The sequence below is a fragment of the Pseudopodoces humilis genome, chromosome 5, assembly GCF_049639895.1.
Source record: "Pseudopodoces humilis isolate 2021_Gansu_Grassland_sample_001 chromosome 5, ASM4963989v1, whole genome shotgun sequence".
NCBI lineage: Eukaryota > Metazoa > Chordata > Aves > Passeriformes > Paridae > Pseudopodoces > Pseudopodoces humilis.
This window is the reverse complement of record NC_142204.1, coordinates 1,730,801-1,755,982: the sequence shown is the minus strand read 5'-3', so window position 1 is coordinate 1,755,982 and position 25,182 is coordinate 1,730,801. Positions and strand designations below refer to the sequence as shown.

At 49.4% G+C, this 25,182-nt stretch overlaps 1 protein-coding gene and 1 long non-coding RNA gene across 3 annotated transcripts; one reads left to right on the top strand and one right to left on the bottom strand.

The window, feature by feature from the left end:
• Positions 1–1,901: 1,901 nt before the first annotated feature.
• ADA2 (adenosine deaminase 2) lies at positions 1,902–23,694 on the top strand. Of its 2 annotated transcripts, none has more exons than XM_005530552.3 (10): positions 1,902–2,435; positions 3,341–3,666; positions 5,934–6,159; positions 12,510–12,720; positions 15,071–15,198; positions 16,244–16,334; positions 16,634–16,742; positions 17,708–17,865; positions 18,700–18,902; positions 19,537–23,694. In XM_005530552.3, the coding sequence occupies exons 2-10, from the start codon at positions 3,354–3,356 to the stop codon at positions 19,643–19,645; spliced, it is 1,548 nt and encodes a 515-aa protein (XP_005530609.2). In that variant the 5' UTR covers positions 1,902–2,435; positions 3,341–3,353; the 3' UTR covers positions 19,646–23,694. The 2 variants fall into 2 exon arrangements, with proteins under 2 accessions (XP_005530609.2, XP_087910906.1); XM_088054780.1 differs by having other exon boundaries at positions 1,902–2,439.
• LOC148184247 (uncharacterized) lies at positions 11,818–14,022 on the bottom strand. The gene is made up of 3 exons (XR_015772454.1): positions 13,715–14,022; positions 13,534–13,595; positions 11,818–11,951 (listed from the first exon to the last, which is right to left on the bottom strand). It is a non-coding gene; the product is annotated as an uncharacterized LOC148184247 (long non-coding RNA).
• Positions 23,695–25,182: the final 1,488 nt, after the last annotated feature.

Genomic DNA, 25,182 nt, shown 5'->3' with positions numbered 1-25,182 from the left:
AACTGAAACTGGAGCAGGGGGAACTCGCTGTGAGCACTCAGAGCTGGCCACCAGCTATTTAAAGCTTCAGATGCATCTGAGGTGCAGCTGGGCATAAAGAAGGGGCACGCTGGCAGCTTGCACACCCAGGACAGGGGGCTTTGGAACACTGCTGGGCACAGCTGCAGCAGCTGAGAGGTCAGCAGGGGCTAGGAAGCACCCCAGAAACCAAGGAAAAGCTGAGCTGTTGGATGAAGGAGACCTGGTGCTCCTATCAGCCTTGGCTAAACAGCTCGTGGGACCAGAGCCAGGGAGCTCAAGATCATTCCAGGGGCCACACAAGAACTGCAATCATGCTCCTGTGGACAGATACAGAGCTATTGCAAAACCTCCAAAAGGGCTACTTGGTTCTCAGGAAGAATTCAAACGAGCTGAGAGATGTGTTGGTGTGGAAATGACAGCTGTAACATTCCTTGTTAGTCCTTGAGACAGGACAAGTCTTCCTATACCATGCCTCTGTTCCCAGGGAAGTCTCAAGGCAGGGTTTTGGCTGTCTGCAGGCACTGGATGAACCCAATCCTCCCCCAGATGGGGCTCCTGGTTGTCCTCTTCTCCCTCTTTCCACTTTTCATGTCCAGACAGATCCCACCTAAAAGCAGCTGTGGTCCTATTTCACCAGGATTTTTTTATTTCCAGAGCATGCACCATGTTTTAACTGAGAGCAAAGCATCTCAAACACCTGCTTATTTCCTAGTCCAACCCTTGCAACATCTGTACAAAAGTCTCCTGGCAACATCTGCAATTTTTTTATGTGGAAAAGTCCCATCAAAGAAGTGTTTGAGCACTGGAGTTTGCTTTTTGTTTTTCAAATGTGATTTGAAAGGATGAACCACTACAAATCTCTGAGGCCCTCTGGAAGGCATTTCCAAGACCCCTGCCTGGCTGTAAGCTATTTGAGATCCCTCACACAGCATTTTAACCCTCCACAGTGGGAACCTGTCTCTAGCACCCCACTGCTCACTACAGAGCCGGTTTTCCAACTGCCTGGGCTGAATTTGGTTTTATGGAACTAATGCTAGGCTTTAGTGCTACAAGAAGATTAAAGCAATTCCCTTCCCTCAGTGATATTGCTCCCTTGAAGGTATTTGGAGGAGGAACTCTTGTCCCTACTGAACCATCCCTTTTCATTCCATGCACTTCCCTCCTCACACCTCCCATCCTCGAGTTGCTTTCATCAACCAACAGTTGCTGCTGAGCAACTATTTGGGTCATCTTTCCACTCCACTGCTCTCCCTTTTTGGGAGCAGGATCATCTAGAGACTCAAGGAATATTCATCCTGCCGAGGAGCAGGCAAGGGGGCACAGCCACCCTCTGGACACGCTGCCATGGCCAGGGCTTAGGGAATATTTGGGATCCCTGAACGATCCCTGCATGGATGCTGGGACTGATCTCAGTGCCAGCACAGAGTGAAGGCACCAGGAAAGAAGGAAAAGCTGGCAGGTGTCCAGCTGGGACAGTCAGTGGGCAGCCTGAACACCCTGCTTTCAGTCCCAGCTAATGAAATTTAACATATTACTGACCAGACTCTGCTGTCTCTGCCTCAAAAACAATCTTTGTGAGTGCTGTGGGTTGTTTTCAACAGTTCTTAACTTACAAGACCTTTCTTTCTTTAATATTTAAAATGATTAAATTTTTGGACTAAATGAAACCAAACGGACTTTGTTCTCCCCTGGAAGCTGTTTACATAACATCTGTTTTAAGTAGTTTAAAACTCAGTCCGTTGAACTGAGTGAAAAAAAATGCTGAAATTACTGTATTTGTTGTGATTTTCATTTATTTTTTTTTAAAATAACTCCATCCCCGCTTCCACCTGACCTGCTTCCCAGGCTCGACTTTATCCCCGCCATACCTCAGGGACGGATTGATGCCTGCCTCACCCACAGAGCTGAAGGCAAGACCATTTCAAGGCACGAATCGCTGTTTTCTCCGCTGTGAAAGCATTAGCGAGCAGACTTTGCGGTGTCGCTGGCATTAAACCCGCTCTAGATTAGATATCCAAGTTTGTGTGTATTCCCGGGACAGCGATGTCAGAGTTCCCCCGCAGCAGCAAGGCGTGCCGGAGCGCTTCTCCCAGGATATTTAAGAGCTGCCCGAGTGTGCCAGGGGACAGACGAGCCCCCGCTGCCGGGCAGTGATGGGTTAAAGAGCTATGAGGTTCCTCTGAACCACCCCGCTTTTTTTGGCAGCCCGCTTTCTCACAACCTCCCCTTCCTCCTCCTCCTCCTTATATATTCATGAAGCAGCGCGGCCGGGGTGAAATAGAAGAGGAAGAGGAACTCGGTGTTCCCGGCTCCGCACGGACCCGGCTCTTCCCCTTTATTCAGCGCTGCCCCGCAGGAGACGGACTCGCCCCCCGCTGCATCCGCTCTGGGGACGGGGAGGAGAAGAGTTAACAGTAAGTGAGTCGGTCCCAGCGCTCCTCTTTGGGATGTTTCCTTTTCTGAGCTCAGAGCCAGGCCTGGGATGGGGCTGCACCCCACCCCTGCTCCGTTTGCTCGCCTGGTACCCGCTAAAGGGGCTGGCGATGTGCTCCTGGACCCGCAGGTGGAGGAGAGCTGGAAGCAGAAGATACGTGCACAAGTAATTCACATAGGCTTATTTTGAGATATTGAGCCCTTCTCCAGCCTGTTTTGCTCTGGAGAGATTGGCATGCAGGGCCACTAAAGCCTGGTGTTGAAGGATTATATTGCAGTTGTGCTTTTTGGGGAGAGGGAGAGATCTCAGAGGTCACATGTGCTTGTCTCCCGTGATCTCTTACTGCTGCCTTGGTCTCACTTCCATCCCCTTTCTTCTGGGATTGCGAGGGAAGGACACACCTCTGCTTCTGCAGAGGAAGCCTTGGGGTTTCCTGCCCATAAATGAGTCCTTTGGATAGCTGGAATATCCTAGAAAGGTGTAACAGGATCTTCTCTCAGCTGGAGGGAACCAGGATTTGATTAGCTCAAGCCAAGCCCCTTACCTGGACATCATCAGCACCCCTCGCTCAATGAGGCCTCCATCCCAGCTTGCAAGCAGCATCCTGATCCCACCAATCCCCCATTCCAGGGCTGGAGCTTTGCCTTACTGAATGATGTGCTGCCAGTCTGATCCAAGCAGCAATATCTCTTTGCCCTACCCAGCCTTGCTGTGTGTAATCAGCAGCCACCAGGAACGTGCTGATCCATCAGCCCTAAATCCAGGGGACATTGGGAGAGGTGCATCCCATTAACGCAGTGCTTCTGCAGGATGGGCCAACAGCTTCATATCCCATTGCCCACCTTCTGACCTCTGCTAATGCTTCAGTCTTTTCTCCCCATCAAGGTGCAGCTGTAAGATGAAACCTCCATCTGGGCAAGGCATAAGGTTGGCATACCTTCTCCTGAGTCTGGCTCCCCTCTGCCTTCCCAGCCCTCTCTGGAAGGACCGCGATTTCCTGATGCAGGAGGAGAAAGCCCAAAGGACAGGTGGCAACTTGGTGCTGAGTAGGCAGGAGCAGCAGCTCAGCACAAAGCTCGTCAACCTCAAGAAGAAGGAAGTGGAAGCAGCCATGAGTACAGGACAGTTTCCTCCAAGCATGCACTTCTTCCGGGCAAAGAGCCTCATTGATCAGAGCGCGGTGTTCAGCATCTTAAAGCGCATGCCGAAAGGTAGGCTTGGCTTAAGGAGGCTCATCTCACTCCTCCTTTCTCATCTTTTGCTTTCTGAGCTGGGACAAAACGCAGGATGTGGGAGACAAGCTTTTGAGAGCTATGAATTGTGCTCATTGGGTTCCAGGAAAAGCCCTGACACTGAGCTCAGAGATGGGGTAGGAGCAGAGAGGAAGAGGGGGATGGATTGGATGAATACACATTTCCAGCAATTGTGGCATCGGGTTTAACTTAACAATGTGGATCCTTAAGTCTTTCAAGAGTGGAGAAGGGGCAGAGGAAGCAAGGACAACAAGAAATAACAGACATCCCCATTTACTCAGCATCTTCCAGCCTCTTTTTTTTCCCCACATGCACATTCCACAAACAGGCTACCAACCTTGTCTTATTATGTATCTTAGCCAAAAGCATTGCATCCCCCAAAAAGTGTTTCTGCAGGTGGTTCTGTAGCAGGCCTGGAAGTCTGCTGGAAAGTCTGGGGGCACTAGAGGAGGAAGGGGCTACCTCTAACATTGAAATCTTCATTTTCCTTGCTTGTTGTGTACAAATCAAAGCCTGTGTACTTCCAGCACTCAAAGCGAGCTTATAAAAGGGAGAGAGAGCAACATTTTACATGGGCAGGTAGTGACAGGACCAGGGGGAGCAGTACTGAATTAGAGTAGATATAAGTAAAAGTCTTTACTCGGAGGGTGGTGAGACACAGGAACAGATTGCCCAGAAAAGTTGTGGCTGGCCCATCCCTAGAAGTGTTCATGGCCAGATTGGAGGTGGCCCTGAGCAATGTTCCCAACTTCTGCCTCCCAGACTTGCAGCACCCTAATCCATTACCATAAACAATTAGTATGTCAGAAATGTAATTATCCTTTCAGGGCTGAATTGAACAGTTAGGACTTTAAAAGTACTCCCCTCTTCACCTCCAGTATCATTGATACTCCCACCAAGTGGGAGTCAAAACAAATAATTAACACTTTTCACTCCAGGTGATGTTTAAATGGCTTCTTGGAATCTTTGCAAGGGCTGTAAGCTTTTAGGGCCTCAATCACATCCTTGTAGCTGTTTGAGGAGGACTTGATCAGAGCCCCTGGGAGTTCCTGTTGTTTCAAGCACTATTGTAATGTCTGTGGCTGCTCACACAGGGAAGAAGGTGACATTGCCAGCCAGAGGAGGGTCAGACAGCTGCAGCATGCCCAGCCTGGTGCACAAACTCTGCTGAGAGCAGCAATCACAGCTCCTCAGCATCTTTACAGCCAGACCCTCTCTAGTGGGGGATCATAGGCATTAGAGTCTATATTAGATTAGTCCACTATAAATTATAGTCTGGAACTTAATCTAATGTCAAGTACATACCAGTCTTGTGTCTTGTTCTTGCTATTCATGTTCTCCCTTTACCCCTAAGGGCATCAAAGCTATTTGCACTAAGAGGTCTCCCCTAGACTAATAAAATACATGTCTAAGACTCCAGCTCTCACAGTGTCTTCCCTTTACAAAGGTGAGGCTTAGTTCAAGCACCAATAACACCAGGAGTCATTGGAAAAGGAGAGATTTCAGCAAAATGAAACTATATGGAAGGTGAGCAGACAGAGGATGCTTCCTGTGCCAGGAGGACTGGCAGTTGCCAACATACTGCACAATAACAGAGTGCCCCAGAGGCCCTCTGTGCTGGCCAGCAGCAGATGTACAATGTAAGCCAGCGTGCTTTTGATAAGGCACAAAACTAAATTGTACTTCTGCATCTGAGTGCAATTCCCCAGAGTAACGTGGCCTGGGATTTTGGTGTGTGCCAGAGTTCCAGAGAGCTGAAAAAAGAGACATGGACTAGACACAAAAAACAGCTCAGATGCAGAGCTTTGCTTCAGGTGTGCTTCAGCCAACGTGCCTTGTAAACTGCTGCCTCCTATGTGAGTTTCTCTTTAAAAAAATCAGTGGTGCCTGAGCCAGCTCACAGCAAAGTCTGTCTGAAAGACCTTTAATAACTCGGAGCGTTTTCCATCCCAGTGGAGAAGCAGAGCTCCCTATTGATTTCCCCCCTCCCTGTGCTCCCAGGGAGCTGTCACACTCTGCCTGCCCAGTGTCTGATGTGAAGGGGGCCATATCCTCCAGCCTGGGGGAAGCAGAGCAGCCACTCAGCCCTTGCTGGGAGAACTCACTCCCATCCTTCTAGAAGCATTTCCAGACACCCCTGGTCGGGCAAACAAACCATTATCACATTAAACCTTCTCCCCAGCTACTTGGGCTCATCGGGATGTCCTTGTCCCTCACCCCACCAGGTGCTGTGCTCCACCTGCACGACTTGGCCATGCTGAGCGTGGGCTGGCTGGTGTACAATGCCTCCTACCTGCCTGACTGCTACATCTGCTTCACCAACACGGGCTCCGTCCGATTCCGCTTCTCCCGGCCGCACCCTCCGCACCCGCTGCCAGCCCAGTGCTCCCAGTGGCTTCTGCTGGGCTCCTACCGGGAGCAGCTCAGCGACGTGGCCGAGTTTGACAGAGGGTGAGTGAAGAGGGCTGGCTGGCCTGTTGGTGTCAGCAATGTCCTGCTTCCATTTTGCAGCCAGCAGAAGCGTTCTGGTCCAGTTTTCCTGTTGGCTTTCTTGCTCTAAACTCCGTTTAGGGCGGTGCATGTGAAAAAGTAAAGATGGTCTAAGAGCTTGGAGGCTGTTGCATGAAGTATGCCAGAGTCAGGGGCCATAAAAACTGAATTTTTCTGTGCACACTCACTCTGGCCCTCTGTGCAGACATGCTGAGGACAGTGGATTTGTGAGACCTGTCCCCAGACTGGATGGGCTCTCAGTATGGGATAGGGCTGCATGGTGCCTCATCCAGTGAGGTACCCAAAAACTGGATGAGGAAGCCAAGTAACTGCTGAACAGGCTCTACCCAACAGCAGAAAAGCCCTTTGCAAAGCCATTGGTTTGATTCAGAGCAAGAAGTTGGGGAAACTATTTATGTCAATTACTGCACTAGCAAAAACTCTCAAACTTCCCAAAATGAAACCCAACCTAACGCTCCCTCCAAGCACCAAACTTGTTTTCTGAGGCCTGCCTCTGAAACCCCATTGGCACCTGGAAGCATGAGGTACTCATTCCCAACCAGGAGCTGTGGCTCACCCTCCTGGCCAGTGGCTGATCCAAGGACCCCTGACTGGTTTGGGGTCTCCTTCCCCTCAAACATCCTCCTGCTAACAGAGCTTCTGCCCTTACAGGCAAGGCTCCTGCAGCTGTCTGGGTGCTCACACCTCAGCTGAGTCCTCAGGGCATCACTCACCCTCCTGCAGGAGCTTCCCCTCCCTGCCTTTAGTGCTGGCAGCCTTTTATCGGGACCACCTGGCATTTATTCACTTACAGGTGGCTGGGAAGAGCCTGGCTCCCCCTCCAGCCAGTGGTGATGAGAAGCCAGACTCCTACCTCCCCATCCAGGAGCCATTGATCCTGGGACAAAGCCCTGCTGAGGAGGCCAAGAGGAAGCATGCAGATCTGCTGTGGTGTGTGGGGGGCTGGAGAGAACACGCTAAATAATGCATGAAGTCAGACACTGAGCGATGAGGACAAAGGAAAATATTGAGTAGCCATCCATTCAGAGGGCTGTCCGTGGCGCTCCGGGGACTGGGGTCTGCAGGGAAAACAAGAGTGTGGGGTGTCATGTAATGACAGACACTATTGCCATGCCAACACACAAGGAGAGGGCTGGATTAAGGCACTGCAGGTGACCCTAATCCCAGCATTTCCCAAGTGAAACTTGGTGGGTTTTACTGCAGTGCTCTTCAGTGAGGTTGTGTGCTCTTAAGCAGAGACCTTTTAACTCTCGGTGAGCTGATAGCCCCTCCACATGGAAGCTGTCTGGGCTCTGTGCCCTGCAGATTTGGGAAGGCTAGGAAGCTGAGGAGCTTCCAGACTTGTGGCTTGGTATTGCCTTCCCTCCCCAAAAACTGCAATGGGCAGGGCAGAGGGGTCTGAATCTCCAGGGCTCCACCACTCCTCTCTTGTGGAGGTCCAGAAGGGAAGGAGAAAGTGATGCCAGACCCTGAGCTCTTGACCTTTTGTATCCTGAGGCTCAACTGCCCTGACATGTGATGGACGAAATAAGATCCAGTGAGAAGTCACTTATCTCTGTCTTCCAAAGAGAAAACTGGTTCCTCATTAGCTCCCTTCCATTTCTGCTGGGAGTGATGAGGAAGGAAAGATGACAGCACCAGCTCTCTTCAACCACACCAGGAGACCCATAAATAACGTGCAAGGGGTTGGATTTTGAAACAGCTTCTCTTCCTTAAAGCTCAAGTAATTGCACTGGGCATTTAGAAGTGTCTCAGGAGCAACCCTTCATTGCACTTGTTTTTAGTTGTGTTTCCATGGCATGATGCCACTTTCTGGCAGAGGCTTAAAGGGCAGGGCATCCTGTATACCCTGTCCTGGGTGACTGGGGCTGTGCATTGTGTGGTTCCCTCTGTCCCTGCGTGGAAACCCTTGTTTTCAGAGGCAGTATTGCCACTTTCCTCTTCTTTTGTGTTTGTCTCACAGTGTGTAGTGGCCACGAGTCAGAGCAGGACTTCAGAGTGGCAGGCACTGCACAGGGACACAAGACAGAGCCTCGCTGCAAGACTCTCCCCAAATGTGGAGGGGAAACCGAGGCAGAGGCCAATGAAGCAATTTCCCTCAGCAAACATATGCCTGAGCCAAGAACAAACTTGGATCTCTCGCACCCTGGGTGCTGACTTACCCATTTGAGTGTGTTGTCCTTCATTTCTTGCCCTTCCGTGCTCATCACCACAAAATCACAGAGGAGTCATTATGCATAATGTGCAAACACACCAACAACAGCCACACTGAGGCACTTCCCCTCCTATTTCCATCTAATCCCCGGGCACTAGTCTAGGGGTTAGGAATGTTTTTGGCCGTCTGGAAATAGGTCTCTAGCCAGGAATAGGCCCCAATCTGTTCTGCCTCTCAGTTTCTGGAAACTCTCCCAGTCTCTTGAACATGTGCATCCCAGGCTACCTCTCTCCTGCACTCCTCTTTGCCCTTGAGCACTGACAAGCTGAGAGAAAGCAGATGTCAGAGGAAAGAACGGATGGATAGTTGGGTGGTTTCAAGGAAGTGTCAAGGGAATATGGCAGCAGGGAAGGGCTCTCATGCAAGACAGGGTGGATCAGCAAATGTGAAGGAACAATGGAAATGTTTCTGAGAAGCTGCACCTCTTTCCCCTTACAGCATTTCTGACCGGGAGCGGGTGGAAGAAAGGGGAATGTGCATGATTTTTGCTGTTTGCATTTTTAGGTACATATACACATGTGTGTGCTTTGGAAGGGACTCCTTTTGTTGTTTCCCTCAAGAGAAGGTCTAATCATTCCTATTCAAAACAAACATCTCGTGGGCCAAGACCCTGGAGTATTGTGTTAGTGGTAAGCTTCCAAAAGGACGCTGTCAGGAGAGCCAGGAGACCACAGGCCAAGGGACAGCAAAAGGAAGGGAATTTTGCTTTCATACTTAAAAAGGACAAAACCAATCCTCACTCATTTTCTTCACAATCAATTACGATACAGGAGAATGTCATTGGCTGCCATCTCCGAAGCAAGAGCATGCCCCCAGATATTTCAGGAAGCAGCATTGACATCCCAGGTATTTGTAAAATAGCACTGCACACCCCCCACCAGCAGCCCAAGGATTGAGGCCGTGCCCAGCAGAGCTCTCCATCACCAGGATGAAGTCATCTGTGAGGGAGCTGACACCACAGCCGAGGCTTCAGGGACAACTCCCCTGGGCACTGGCTGGGGCTGCCATCACCTTCCCCTGCGTGTCCTCTGCCTGCCTTATCTCACAGAAAAATAGGGCAGCGTGTGCAGTACGAGGGGGGGGGGAAAAAGGAATAAAAATCCACTACAGAAACAAAGCACTCTGCTCCCTCTACAAGTCTCCCCTTGGGGAGAAGAAGAGGGGATGAGAGAGAGCGAGAGAAAGCGAATGAACCACATGTGACAGATGTTAGTCACACTGTTTAATGCACCACTGGAAGACATTTAGATACTACGGTGAGGAGAGGGGCATAATTACCCACCAAGAACAGAAAAAAAGAGCAGGAAAAAGAATCCCTTTAAAAACAAGGCAACAAAACCTTTCACTCCCATATTATATACAGCACAGGAAAGGAGAATGAGGAAAAATCCCAGGGAAAGAGAAAGCAAACCCACAGTTGAAAATAAATAATCCTTGGCTGGTCATTTTAGCTGTGCCCCTTTGGGCATATGCATTGCAATAGAATTGTGCAGTGCATATATGACATGACACGGAAGGCTATTTGTAGTCTGCACCTGATCACTGGTGAAGGCCCATTCCAGAAAAGAAACAAAACAAAACAAAACAAAAAAAAACAACAAAAAAACAAAGAAAAATAAAGTATTTGTGAAGCTTTGCTTCATCTGCATGAGCTACTGATGGCAAAAGCCCCCAAACGCTTAGGAGATTATCTGGTTATCAAGGATGGATCACTATTATGCAATAAATCTTCAACAGTTGTAAGGATCAATAATCAGTCTCAAAGGGAAGGGGATTATAAAGAGAAGTACAATTTGATTTATGTGCTTTTAGGAGCAGGGTGGTGTGGGGATTTATTGCTGTTTCCAGCCCAAGAGCACAGGCTAAGCAAACAGCCACGAGTTTGTAGAGCGAGATTTAAAGGCAGGGAGCGGAGCCCTGCGTGCACTCAGTGCTGAGGAGCCGAGTTCTCACAGGACAAGGGGAGAAAGTGCTGGGAGCCCCACTAAGCACCCATCCTTATCTGAAACGGAGCTGCCTGGAGTGGCGAGAACGGGCTTGCACGGCCTTTTGATCCACGGGGAGGTTTTTCCCGGAGCGCTGGGAGCAGCCCCGCTCGGCTCCCGGCTCCGGGCAGGTGCCGAGCTGGAGGGGAGCTGCCCTTCGGCCACGAGGGAAAAAATAAATAATAAAAAAAAAATCTCTTTTCCCTCAGCTCTTCCCACACGAAACCTTCCTGATGAGCAGCAGCACACCCTTTTTTGCTCTCCGCAGCTCGGGCAGCTGGAGCAGCGCCTTCGGGATGCTCCTGACTCCTGCATTCCTGGTTTCTAGGGAGATGCTGCGGTGTCTCCCGCTGCCGAGTGCTCCTCGCTGCCCGCCCCTTCTGTGGTCCAGCTCGGTCCTCTCTGCTTGCTTGGATTACTGAACAGTAGCCGGGGTTGCCCGGTGTCCTGGGATAATGGCACCAAAGCCCCTATTGTAATGCATGGGAGGGCAGAGCCCGAGTTGCTGTGGAAACCTTATCTCTGGATTTTCCTGACTGTTGAGCATTTAAAGTCTCATCCTTAACAGTAGTAGCATCTCTTTTACGTACAGGTTTGCTTCTAAAATTGTTTCTGGCAAAGCAGTTAACAGGGTGTGAGGAAGAAATGAAAGCACAGCCCCTGGAAGAGAATCCTTAGAGAGTGAAGCAGCAGGCAAATCCTGGGGGAACGGGCTCTGTTTTATGGGCAGGATGGAGGGATTCAAAAGGCATATCTGTCCAGGATGTCTTCATTTATAAATTTGGACCTGATCACATTTTACATCTGTAGGGGGGCTGTGGGGGTTTAATTCCACCCACAGAAGTGTCCTGGATGAAGATGATAAGATCACAAATCAAAGTCACACCTCCCATATAACAGAGCAGAGCACTGCACGAGGATGAGGGCCAAGACATCAAACAGGAAACATTATTAAAGATCAGTAGCTGTTATTGAAGGGAAACAATATACTCAGATGAAAGCATGGCTGAAGGTATTTCTTTCTGAACCTGATTAGCCCCCAACACGAGATAAGCACTGGGCCAGCAAGAAAACATCTGAAGGTTTCTGTGATGGCTTCCATTTGTCCACCCAGGGATGAAGTTAATCACCCCTGCATTGCCATTTAGGCTTTGCCCACTGGTAGGATAAATTTATTATGAACTACTCTTCAGGTGGGAGAAAGAGGGCTGGTGCCAGAGGCAGGGCTCCAGGTGGGATGAAGGCTATCAGCTTGCCAGAGGATGGTGGTGTGGCACAGATACCCACCCTGTCCTAAATGCAAGCTGTCACCCACAATTAGATTATCTCGCAATTTACTGTCTCCCTTAAACTCTGCTCTATAAAACTACCCACTGTCTCTCTGGATTTCTGAAAGAGGCTTATATGCCAGCTGAGTGTATGGAGGAAATACATTTCCATCACACTAAGGAAAAGCCAGGACTGAGATTCTTACCAGCTGTTTCCCTGAAGTAGCTATCAGCAAGGCAGGCAGGGCATCAGGTTTGTTCTCACTGGTGGAGAAAAATGATTTCTGATTCACAATTGTCTTCCCCTTGCATTTTTTTAGATGGCATATTTTGACAATACAAAGGTACCAGGACAACTCAGGGGCTCAGCAAGCAGGTTGGTGGTGGCCCAGTACATGGCATCTCCTGTAAACCAAGTCTGCCTTTTAGGTGCTGAACAGAGGGCCAGGTGTTGTGACATTTATGTGCATTGAAGGTGCTTGGGAAAGCATATTGTTTGCAGGAGTGATGTGCATGCCTGCTTTCAGATTGGGGATTCCCTGGGTGGCAGAGTATAACTGATACTTTTATATCCATAAAAACCATACTTGCTTTTCTAACTCTGTTCCTTGCAAAAGGGAGGGACAGGTTTTAAGCACCTACTCCTACCCTGCTTACAGCTCAACATGTATCATAGGAATTCTGTGTCAGCCATTAGAGGAGTAAATACAGGTGGCAGAAAAATGACCTGAATGCTTCCCAGTGGCACCAGTCACTGTTATGCCTGTGGTACTGCAGGCTCTGTTTGTTCTCCTCATTCCTTCTCTTCTCCCTTTTCTATAGCTTGCTGAGAAACCTGACCCTGGTGACAGATGCCCCTGAGCTGGCCTACCCCTCTCAGGCTTTCATTTGGAAAAGATTTGAAGAAATCTTTCTCATTGCCTCTGGACTTATCTGCTATGCACCTGTGTTCAAGGCCTATTTCTACCAGGGGCTGCTGGAGCTCTATGAAGATAACATACAGTATGTTGAGATAAGAGCTATCCTGCCTGCGGTATGTGGGGTTTGGCTTCTCTAATAGTCTTTTAAATCCCTATTTCTCCATAACTTTTCTCAAGCCCTATCTTGAATTTAGTTTTTGGATGTTTGCATACCTGCCCTTCTGAGGATGCTGGGAAACCTTGATCATATTCAAACGTCTTTCTTGGAGATTTGCCTAGGTAAAGGCTTCAAAGTGAGAGATTCTTTGTTCTTAATGGCTAAGGGAGATAGATACCTGCTGTGACACAGGCACAAAACTACACTGTACAGTCAGACCGAGCTGTGTCAGAATCTTGCTCATTGGGAAGATGTAGCTCAGTTTTGTCTGCAGCAGAATCACCTGTTCTGTGGCAGCTAGAACAAAGTTTCTGTCTTGAATAGAGACTTATTCTGGAATGGCTATGTTATTTTAAATCCTCAGCTTATTTCAGAATGATTACTCCGAATAGGCGAATCAATCAATTGGCAAAACACCGCCTTCCACAATTTGCAGACAACCTAAAATTTGTGTATGAGGTGTGAACCGCTCCTTTCATGGCCATTAACACCAAAATCTGGTAATGGTTCAGGCCTGTGTGTCACCCACAGCTGGTCAGGTTGTCCTACAAAACCACCCTGCCCTAATGCCTTCCCAAGCACCAGCAGACCACACCATTTCCCCACTTTCCCAGTGAGAATTTTGTCACTGCAGACACACCTTTCCCATACAATTCTCCAGCCCAGCTCCATGCAGGACTCTGTGGGGGTGGGAGTTTTGTCAGGGAAAAAAGGGGAAAAAAAAAAAAAAGGAACATGAAGAAAGCCACAAAGTTTACATTTCTCTTACTTTGCTGGGGGCTGCCCTGAGCCAGTTGCTCTGAATTCAGCCACCACCTGTCTTTGGGGTACCTGGGAAGAGAAAACAGCAATGTCAGAATGTCAACAGCCTCTGCTGGCGTCCCCTCAGGCCGCACAGGTTTCCAGGCCAAGAGTATCTGCCACGATACAAATACAGGAAAATACCCTGCCTTCACCATCAGCCCTTAGACACGGCTCTAAGTCCTTTTGAAGAGAGGCTTGGCAGGGAGGATTTGCTCCCCATCCAGCTCCTAAAGCCGGCGGTGGCCGTGGTGGCCTGCGGAGCCCTGGGGCTGAGGCGCCGTGAGCTCCAGGCAGGCCGGGCACCACGGCAGGGAATGCCAGGCTGGGATGGAGGGCGAGCCAAGGGACAGGCTGAAGCTGGGGTGGTGCCCTCGTGGGGAAAGTCAAGGTGAGCAGGGTGTGAGGAATAGCGAGATGCTGGGGAGGCTGGAGATCCTCCGCAAGGCTGACGCTGCAAAAGCTCTCCTGGCGGCAAAGCCCGCCAGAAGCGGCCCCTGAGGTAAAGTAAATGAAAACTGGGATTTAGTGCGAAACAGCAAACACTGAGGAAAAGCCCCCTGAGCCCAGCTGTGTTTGCAGATTCAGCTGTGTAAAGTCTCACATTCCCATTGGCTGCAGCTGGGGAAAATTCCCTCTGAGCATCAGCAGCTGCCCCATGGCTGCTGGTGCCTGCAAGGGGGACACCACGCTGTGATGGGGTGTGGGGCTCTGAGAGGGGCACCAAGGAGAGGTTTGGGGGTGAAGTGGAGCTGCTGAAGGCTGGAGGAGAAAGGTGACATGAAAAGAATGGTGAGAAAGGTGAGAGGAGAACTGATGGAGTGGTTTCAGTGCTGTCCAGGTAGCCTTTGTGGGATAGCATCAGTGGGGCATTCAGGGTCTCCACCCTGCTGAAATCAGGTCAAAAGCCCTGAGAACAGCCCTGGTAGTGAGGACCCTCCAGAGCAAGTTGATGAGACAGAGCATGCCAAAAGGATTATTTTCCCCAGATTGCAGCCAGAGAAAGCATGGCAAGACTAAATGACTGACTCAAGGTCATGAAGCAAACCTCTGGCAGAGGGGAGCAGAAGCCCAGCTCAGCTGGTAGCTCATGGAGCTCAGCCATCGCGTGCCTTGGGGCTGCCTCGGCTGACAGACTGCCACTGCAAGGCACAGAGCATGTGTGAGCTGCCAGACAGCTGGACAAAACACTCCAGCACTGGATACAGACAGGAGTAAGAGGTCACGGTCTCCTCTGGGTTCTCAAGGGCGTTTGCTTGCCACGTCTGAACACAGAGAAACTTCTATCACATGGGAGGGAGGAATCCCACTCCTTGCTTCTTGCCAGCTGGGAAAGGCTTGAGGAAGAAAATGTTCTGCAGAGAATTTACTGCTTTTGTTTTCCTGCCCTGCTCTCAGGACCACAGCACTCTGCTTCTCCCAAGGTTTTTGTCACTTCATTTCTCCCACCTTCCAGAGAAACATCTCTTCTAACCACTGCTTGTCACATGCTTTCCACGCTGCAGGTGTACGAACTGGATGGCACCCAGCACAATAAATCATGGTCTGTGGCAACCTACCGGGAAGTGACCAGGCAGTTCGTGAAGGAGCACCCAGACTTTGTTGGAGCCAAGATTATATTTGCAGCGCACAGGTAGAGGCTGAGCGGGGCTGAGAGCGGCTCTGCTGTGTCAGAAGAGGGCAGAGGGCTGGGAGAAGCAATGCTAAGGGCTGGCCTGGAGTGCCCAGGTTGGTTGGCGATGTCCACATGCCTTGCCAGAGCGGGGCAGTTGACTCCTGAAACATTCCCTGGCGTGTGTAAAAGGCTGGGGGTGAGAACCGCTCTACGTACGTGCGAAGCGAGCGGGCTGAGCCAGGAGTGTCTGTGAGCCCTGGGAGCCAGAACGAGCCCGGGCAGGGCTGCCTGTGTGCATGTCCAAGCTGTGCCTGCTCTCCTCCTGAGCCTGGAGGTGCTGCCTTTCCTTGCAGAGAGTGAAGCAGTGCCCGAGCGTGGCAGCGGTCCCCGTGGGACCCCGTGCGCGCCGCTCCCCGGCAGCCTCTGTACGGTATGTTCGTGCTGCTGCCCGGGCAGGCGGGCACAGGGCTGCTCTCCAAGTCAGCCAGATGCCATGAAGTCATGTGAGGTGATCCTCAGCAAGCAGAGCAGACCTCTCAGCAGCACTTACTCACTCTGCTTTGGCACAATGCCCTCTCCGGCTCAGACCTGGCTTGCCTCTCTGGCCAGCTTCAGTATGGACACAGTCTGCAAAATGCACCGAGAAGTTTTAAGTCTGATAGGGGTGGAAGAAACCTAAATGTAAAACTCTCTTGAAATGCAGTTACTGCCTCACCTCCCAACAAAACAGCCGGGAGGAAAGAAAAAAAATTAAACATTTTCCCTCCACACTTGTGTTCCCTTCCCTGCTTGGCAAATGGGAAAGCCAGTGAGTTAGACAAGCATGCATCAACTCAAGTGACAGCAGGGTCTAGCCAGGCATTTCCTGGTCATTCATGGGTTTCCTTTCATAATATCAATTTTCTACTGCTGTTCCTCTAGAGACCTGAAGCTGGTTGTCAGATTCAGGAGCAACTTGCATTTTGGAAATACCCCTGGGGGCTCCATTTCACAACTCAAACTGCTGAGAAGGCAGGCCCATGGGAGGCAGCTTCTGCAGCGCTTTCTCTCTCTTGCTCTCCAGGATGCTGAATGTTTCCCAGATTAAAGAAGCCATCCTCACTGCCATGGCACTCAGAGCCCGCTTCCCAGACACCCTGGCAGGCTTCGACCTGGTAACTGTATTTCTTCTGGGGCTTCACATTAACCCCTGGTGATACAACCACATATATACCGTGGCATATGTTGTATACCAGAGCCAGAACCTCCGCTGCTCTACTGAAATCAGTGTTAATGAATTGCAAATCCTCCAGCTAAGGATTTTGTTCAGGGTAATTGACAAAATCCCCTGAAAGAATCAGCTCCCTACCCCACAGCATTGTAATTTCAGCACAGCTGGCACCTCATTTATATAGAGCTGTGAGTCCCACCATCTTCCCAAGCTGCTCAAAAATACCTTTCTGCTTCCCCCCAGGTTGGTGATGAGGACGAAGGTCATTCTTTATGGGACCTGAAGGATGCCCTGACCATCCCATATTCCATGGGGGTCAACTTGCCATACTTCTTCCATGCTGGGGAGACTGGTAAGCATGAGAACTCTCGCAGAGGCAAGACTGGAATCTCGCAGAGAGCGAGCAGCAAGCCTGGCTTGCTGTGTCAAAAGGATGTGTGTGCATACATGTGCACAGAACCAGTTTCCCCTGTGCTTCTCCCCATACCAGTTTGGAGCTGTGGCATTACCACATGACCCCTCCCTTAGCTGCTCCCTGCCTTTGACTGTAGGTGTCACATTGCTCAGCATCTTTTATCTGGTGTGACAAGGAGCCACGTGCAGGAGTTATTGCTGGTAGCCATTTCCCCCATGGAACAGCACTTACTTCCCATCCACAACAGCAGCAGAATCCCCCAAACATCATTTTACATTTTAAGGTAGCAGAGTACCCCAACCATCATTTTACATTTCAAGGTGAAATAATATTTGAGCCAGACTCGAGTCTTAACTGAACAGGCTCATCAAAGTAACTGATGTACCCTTCATTCCTGGGGCAATGTGTTATTATTGTAATTATTACTGGCAGTGTATTATTCAATTTGTATTGGTGGTATTTGTCCTAGCCATGAGAGTTGTGTTTAACTTGTGCCTTGTGTGTTGCACGTTGACGTCTACAGAAAAAGTGTGATAAGGTGTGATCACCCCAGGCTCCCTTTATAGCCACGGGCAGGAGCAAGTCACGATACATCTCATTCTAACTCACAGGCTACTCCCCAAAAATTGTAATTTCTCTCTGTTAACAGTTAGTGGAGTCCAGCATAATCAGCTCAGCTGCAAGAGCAATACTGTAAACATCTAAAGCCAGGTGAGATGAGTGTGTGGATCTCCTTGCTGGGCAGATTCAGATCCCTGTTTCACTGAAAATGCAAGTGGGAACTCTGAGCATGAGCGACCGTCTCGCCTCACAATGGGACATCTATTAACAAAACCATCTAGCAGTTTGAGAAGCTTTATTTCCTCACAGCACTGCAGTGACTCTGATCTGTCTCTGCTCAGACTGGCAGGGCACCTCTGTAGACAATAATGTGCTGGATGCATTGCTACTGAATACCAGCAGGATTGGCCATGGACTCGCTCTCATTAAACACCCAATAGCCAAAAGTTTGTCTCTGAAGAGGGATATTCCTGTAGAGGTCTGTCCCATCTCCAACCAGGTATGTTGTTAAAAGCTTTTTTCCTGTGGCTTGGCCACTGGAAAGGGATTTACCATAGCTGGGACGGTCGGCTGGGGGACACCTACAAGTTTTGATGCACACAGGCTGGCTTAGTTTCCTTTTACACCACCTTATACTGCAATTTGCCACATGGATGTACACTGTGAATATTTATCAGTCTTGTAATGCCAGTCAGCAAAAAATATAATTTAAATTCCTATCCAGAGGAACTTGGGAAGGCAGTCATCCCTAGTGGAGATGGAGGCCCAGAGCCACAGAGGTGCCTTGAGAGACGTAATTGAAAATACTTCAAAGCCAGGAGGGCCAGAGGCTGAGAAGCTGGGATTGTGACTGCAAGTTCTTGGTTTTGCAGAATTCATAACCAGTGGGAACTCTTTTGCAGCACGTTAGTGTGGTGCCATTGTCCCCTGGGTGCAGCAGAAAGGATACTTTGGGTGGAGATTGACTGGTGTGAGCCTTAAGGGAGAGAGCCCTGATACCAGCTTAGCCTCAAGCTAAGCACCACAGCAAATGTGTAACCAAAAGACTTCTCCTGAACTGCTCACAGTCAAATTGTTCTAAACAAGCACAAGTTATTCACCCCACTGGCCTTGATTAAGGTGATTTATTTAAGAAATTAATCTCCTTGTACAGTCAGTGGGGACAAGTTGGTTCCTCCTGCAGCAGTTCAGAGCAGAAAACATTCTGAGCAGTCCTGCAGCCTGTCCCTCCCTGACCACTACCTGCTGTCACAGGCAGCCCTGGCAGGTGTCGGTGGGACCCAGGTGCAGCAATAACCTGGCCTGGTGGTGTCTCTCACTCTTCCCCACCCAGGTCCTGCTGTTGGTGGCTGACTTGAGGAGTCACCCTGCAGCTGACCTCATGGCTGAGGGGCACCCCATTGTGATCAGCCCCGATGATCCCTCCGTCTTTGGGGCAAAGGGAGTCTCCTATGACTTCTACGAGGTGTTCATGGCCATCGGAGGGATGAACGCCGACCTGAGGACCCTAAAACAGCTTGCACTCAACTCCATAAAGTAAGTTCATCACCTCTCTCACCTTGTCATAGTAATCATAAAGGAGACTATCGGCTTGCCCTCCTTGCTTGCATTTGGGTTTTGGCCCCAGAGTCTCCTCTGCCACGTGAGCTGGGCTCTGTTAATCCAAAATCTCCTCTGTGTCTTGTCCACAGTGAGCGCAGAGGCTCCTCTGACTGTGCTCTCAAGTGCCTTTCTCTGACTCCATGCCTCAGTGTATTCCTCCTTTTCCATCCTTTGTGAACTTACCTCCACCACCTGGTTCTGGGTTTGGCAGAAATCGTATGTCTTCATATCACTTGTCTATTTCTGCCAAAATTTGACTTGCTGTGTTTGCCAGGACTCATCTGGGAAACGCAGGAAAACAATTAGCATTTAGTTTGGGGGTGTTTAACCCCTTTTTCTATTAACTGGACAGTTCTGACTGCCCAAAAATAGTTTGGATATGATGCCCAAGGTCTTCCTGCACATTTCCTCGTCTCCTGCCTGTTTTACACTGTGTTACTCTGTGTGGTGCAGGCAAGTCCTGCAAGGGTTAATCTCTTGCTGTCTCCTGCCTTTTCATTTCTGTGCTGCTCTTGAAATAGCTGCCTCCTTGTCTCCTGCCTGATACTGACTCTCCTCCTCCCCACAGATACAGTGCCATGCCACTGGATGAGAAAGCCAAGGCCAAAGAGGTCTGGCAGAAAAAATGGGACCAATTTGTGGCTGACCTCTCTGATAGCTTTCTAAGGGAGCTGTAGAGAGGACAAGGCTCATCTCAGAAGGCATTTGGCAAGCTAGAGCGAGCCAGACTGATTGCTAAGAGGGAGACTTGCTTCTTCCACGTGACCTGAGCAGATGAATGGACGTCAAAGTCTCACCTGGCAGTGGGCGACTCTGCTAAGCCAGGCTTAATGGGCTTAAAGCTAAGAAGGAGCTGCACTATCCTCTGAAACTCATGGGCTGGAGATAAAAGGGAGCAGTGAGCCTTTAGAGCAACTACAAGAAATCGCCCTGCTCAAAAGAGTCAAAACAATTAAAAATTGCCAATGACCAAATCCTGACGTGCTTATTCAGGAAAAACACGCTTTCCAATTAGAGTCAGCAGGAGATTGCCAACATGAGGATCTCTGAATTTTGCCTTATCATTACAAAATGCAGACCTTGTCCGGAAACAGCTAAGACAAACATCCAACCATTTGGGCCACTGACCTTCAAGAGAGCAAGGACTGAAAATGACTCTTGTTATGTTTAACCCTGGGCCTGCCGCCAAAATAGCACGGCTAGGTCGAAGAACCAGTCATAGGTCTGATGTCAGCTATTTCAGGACCTACCATGGCTGGAAACAAGCTGGTGGAACTTGCTCCCAGAACATTTAAGCCTGGTTGCACAGTGATCATAAAGCCAGAAGAGAGGTGCCTCAGTTGCCAGCATTTTTTTTTTTTACTGCAAAGTATTTTCCTGTCCTCTGGTCAAAAGGAAGACAAAACACATTTCAGGTTAAGTCAAAAACATCCTGGCTTCCCAGACCCAGCTTGATTAAAACTGTCCCCCTGCACAAGGCTGTGTTAACACAGACATTTATAGGAAACATCTTTTGGTTTCAGGGAGTTCCACTGCTTTGTTACTGAACTCATCGTGCAAATGTGGCTTTTTTCAGCCTGTCAGAGAGATTTTCACCTTGGTAGAGAACTGCTGTGGATATCCACAGGGCTCATTTGGATCTCTGTAGCTCTGTGGTTTCCAGCTCCTTAGCAAAAAAGACAACCTACACAAGAAATAGTTTCTTGACAAGCTGATTCGCTGTCTTAACATCATCAAAAATACCAGGAGGAGAACTAGTTGCAGGGAGACTAAAAAAAAAAAATAATAAAATTTTAATCTAAGGTTGCTAAATAAATTTAGAAAAATCCTTCAGCACACACATGCCAAGCATGCAGCCAGGATCAAAAAGCATCTTTCCCTGACTTCAGTACAATCATGCTGGTTTGCATCAGTCAAGGGAGAATTGACAAAAGTTCCTACCTAAAGTCATCTCCCTCCTCTGAACCACAGACTTGCAAAGGCTGTTGTTTCCTAATCTCTCCAGCCCAAATGGCTCTCTTTATGCTCTCTGTTAATTGTCTCAAGCTGCCTGGCCATAGTGTTTATTTCCACTGACCTTGGTTGGAACACCTTAGCAGGAGGCAAGCGCACTTATTACAGAAGTGGATCAAGCTGTGCAGCCTGTGTGCCCTGCGTTAAATTACCCACAGTTCACAGGCTTCATCTCAAGAAAACGAAAACCAACCAAACCCACTACAAAACCCCATCACAGAACACAAATAAAACCACAACAAACTGCAGGTGTGTGCATTGCAGAAGGCAGCAACACAAACCACAGAAATGGAAAAGCGAGAGCCCAGTCACACAACATCTTCCTCTGAAGCACCCTGGTGCTTTTTTTTGCCTTGATTTGGTCTTGGGAAGGAGTTTTATCCTGGAGGAATAGCCAGAGCAGAGCCACCCTCCCTCCTCCTGCATGGGTGGTGCATGCAGAGCTCAGACTAAAGTCCCCAGGGTAGGTTTTGGTCACGGCCAGGTACTAAATGCTGACTTGGGAAGTGCCTTACTTGTAATGAGTTGAGGAGAACCATTGCAAACAAGCAGAATGGCTGCTAACCAGTGACCCAAAGCCCTGTCTCTCTCAGCAACCTGATCTTTCAGCTTTGCTATATGTAGATGGATGAAGACCTTTATTTGCCATGAGTTGATTCTCCCTTAAATAAGCCTCTTTGCTGCCAAGGTGAAGCTAATCATTACAGAGCCACTGTGGGAGGAGCTGAGCTCAGGTTGACCCGTGCCCCTTTCTTTTCCACCACAGCAGAAAGCTTTCAGCTCTTCCTGCACGTGGTCTCTTGAGGTCCTGAACCACTTTTTGGTCACCTGTAGTCCTCCTTTCTCTTCATTACCTGCAGTAATTGCAGGGCTAGGTCTTGCATTTACCAAGTGCTTGCTGGAACCAGTTTACCTGTTGTGTCCAGCTTGTTCTTGCTTTCCTAGGAAAAGCCTGCCGTGCACATGGCCATTTACTTATTTCACAACTGTCCTGTGATGGTTCCAAGTGCCTGGAGCCACCAGTGCCTGATGCTGTCCAGGATTACAGCAGAGTCAGGTCTGATGCAGAAATCACAAGGGTTTAAAATGGCACAGGTCTGATGCAGCCCCCAAAAAGGTGAACCTTGACTCTACAGGACTGTGTGTGCATTTGGAACTAGCTTAGTGGCTCCGCTTCTGATGGAAGTGTCCACCTTAGGGGTGGGCAGAGGGCAGAAATTCTTCCATCCTGATCATCTCGGTGGGTTTAAATGTGAACCTGAACCACACAGAGGGGCCTGACTCCAAAGGTATGGCCTTCCTTGGATCCCTCCTTGCACAGGGCATTGCCATGTGTGGTGCCTGGGGCTTCCCAAAAGTCCTCTGGCATATTTAGGGCCTTAGTGAGTGTGACAGAGGGAAGGACAGCCTGCGCTACTGCTGGGGATCTGCTCTTCCTTGTGGCATGCTTTAGTTGGGAGAAAGGTACAAACTGAGAAGCCCAGGCTGCATCCTCACCTCTCCAACTCCAGGTGTGCAAAAAAGGAGGAATTTAGGCTGGACCACAGCAGTTATAAAAGATTTCATTCAGCTCCATTCAAGCTTTGGGTAAATTTGGCTGCAGGGCTTCACTGAGACTTGGCTTTTAGCAGCAATATTCCAAGGGTTTTGCTGCCAGTCTATTCCCTTTTCCCCAGTACCTTGGCTCCCTGCTCACATTTATTGGCAAATACACCACATATTATGCTCTCTTGCTTGTCTCTTTCAGAACATAGTCTATAATTAATTTTTTTAGACCTGTCTTAATTGTGGGGGTTATTTTTTCCTTTTTTTTTTTTTTTCCTTTTTTTTTGGCTCCCTGTTAAAAAGAGCAGGAGATGCCTGGATTTGATGGGAAGTTTTAATCTGGAGCATGCAGTGGAGGGGGATGTCTCACATCACTCAGCCTGGAGTGATCAGGGAGTCTGGAATGCCTTCCCAGCAAAGGGCAGCCTGATCTGTGGAGCTAACACAGTGTTGAGTGCCCTGTTCCCACTTCTCCAAGCCCCAGAGGAGCTGCATCCAGCTCAGGGCCGTGTGTGGATCCACAGAGCACCTGACAGGATTAGCTTGTGCTGCCTCTCCTCCCACTACAGCCCTGTACCATCTCAGTGATGGCCTGCTTCAGTCTCCATCCAGACTCAGGAGCAAGGAAGGAGAGTAGAAAATTCATGGAAGTTGCAATTAGGGTTATTTCAAACAGTCATAATGCCTTGGGTGGCAATGCAAGATGGAACCAGAAGGATGTGTTCTATCACCAGCTGTTAAAACCAGCTGGGGCACTGTTCTTTATCTCTCCCACCACCCATCCTCCCTCCAAGGGGAAATCTGCTGTTCATGGGCCATTGAGTCTCACTGCAGGACTGATAAAATTCCATCATCCATTGGGAGATGCTCCACCCAGGGGCAGGAACCAAGCATTCCTACCTGGATATAATCTGAGATTTGGAACAGCACAGCAGCCTTTCTGCACTGGATGCCAGAGGAAAACAGGAGCCATCTACAGCACTGGAGCTTCAGAGGAGAACTGCACCCTTCTACAGGATCTGTGCTTCAGCAGAACCACATCTGTCACTGCAGGAGAGCTGCAGCCACCATTTAATGGGACTGCTACCAACAGCCTGCCCAACAGGGTGTCAGGTTGTATCCTGACTCTATCAATGGGTTGTTTTGTACTACTACATTTTTATTTTAATTTTCCTAATAAAGAACTGTTATTCCCATTCCCATATCTTTGCCTGAGAGCCCCTTGATTTCAAGATTGTAATAATTCAGAAGGAGCAGGGAGGGGAAGTTTCACATTTTTTCCATTTCAAGGGAGGTTCCTGCCTTCCTTAGCAGACACCTGTCTTTTCAAACCAAAACACATAGCAATACCTAAAGCCTTATGCCTGTTATCTCCCCCATCTGTCACTCCCTGTGGCCTCTTCAGGTTCAATTTGTTTAAATGGGAGGTGGATGGAGCTTTGTTTGCAGGACAAGTGTTTGCTGCAGAGCATCTTAGCCTGCCTTTGGGGCAATTTAGAGGATGAAATGTTTGCCTCCTGGTCACTCACTGCCAGGAAATGGCTGATCCAGCACTAGTGGTTGCTGTCAAAAACCATGCCAGTAAAAACAGAGGAGCAAAGTAAGTGGCTGGAGACAGAGACAGGCCCAAGCAAGCAGCTGGATCTATCTGTCATGTGAGCCTCCATCGCTGCAGTGGGACTATGCAGGTGCCAGATGCTAAGCAAAGCCCTCTGGCCATAAAACACAGGGCTGCAGATGCATTTTCCACCAGCTCCAAATGATCAGCCTGCTTCATGTTGTCTTCCTATGGAAGTCTCTGAATTAACCTCTTCACAGGTAGCAGAAGGACATTTCCTTGGTCAGAAACCTGTAGCTCTAATTGGCTCAGTCCTTAATTCGTTTCTTTCCAGGCTTGCAGCAGTTGCAATCACAGCAGGTCTATCAAGCATTTTCTGGGCACTGAGGGACAGGCAGGTGAAGGGTCTGGCTCTCAATTCTCCTGGCTTGTCATTTTTATCAGGTTGTGTCCTCCCCCTTGGTCATTACAGGATAAGAAAAGCATTTTACTGTATTTTCTCAACCTTTAGCTTGTCCATCATTCTATGAGCAGGCTGCAGCATGGGAAGAGGAGAGAAACTGCAGGGGGAGGGCTGGTTCAGGCCATTAGAGCCTCTGCAGCAAGGAAAGAGATGGAAAGTACGGCTGCTTTCAAGGAGGGGGTGTGAGAAGGTCAGGAAGAGGAGGGGGAGTGATGACAGGGCTGTGAGCCCAGGGAAAACAGAGCTGCAAAGTTTACACAGGGGAAAGGCTGTGGGCAATGCCTGCTTTGCTTGTCTTTCTAGCTATGAAAGGGAATGGGAGGCACATCCAAGAGCAGTGTGGACAGGGGAAGAAGAGGGAGTCGCCTGTGGGTGGTGTGAGAAGGGCAGACAGACGATCCCCAGGGGAATTTGGGGTACAGCTGTTGCCAGATGTGCCCGTGGAGGAGATCACGAGCTCCAAGACACCCGAATGGGAAGCTCCAAGCAGAGTCACAGAGAAATTCCCCAGCCCTTTAAGGGAAAAGACCCAGCCGAGCATTCAGCACAGGGATGATGGGCTAAAGCCTGCCTGCCCACGGGTGCTGGGAGCCCTGGGGCTCAGCAGCCACTGCACTCCTGTGCCCGGCCGCTGG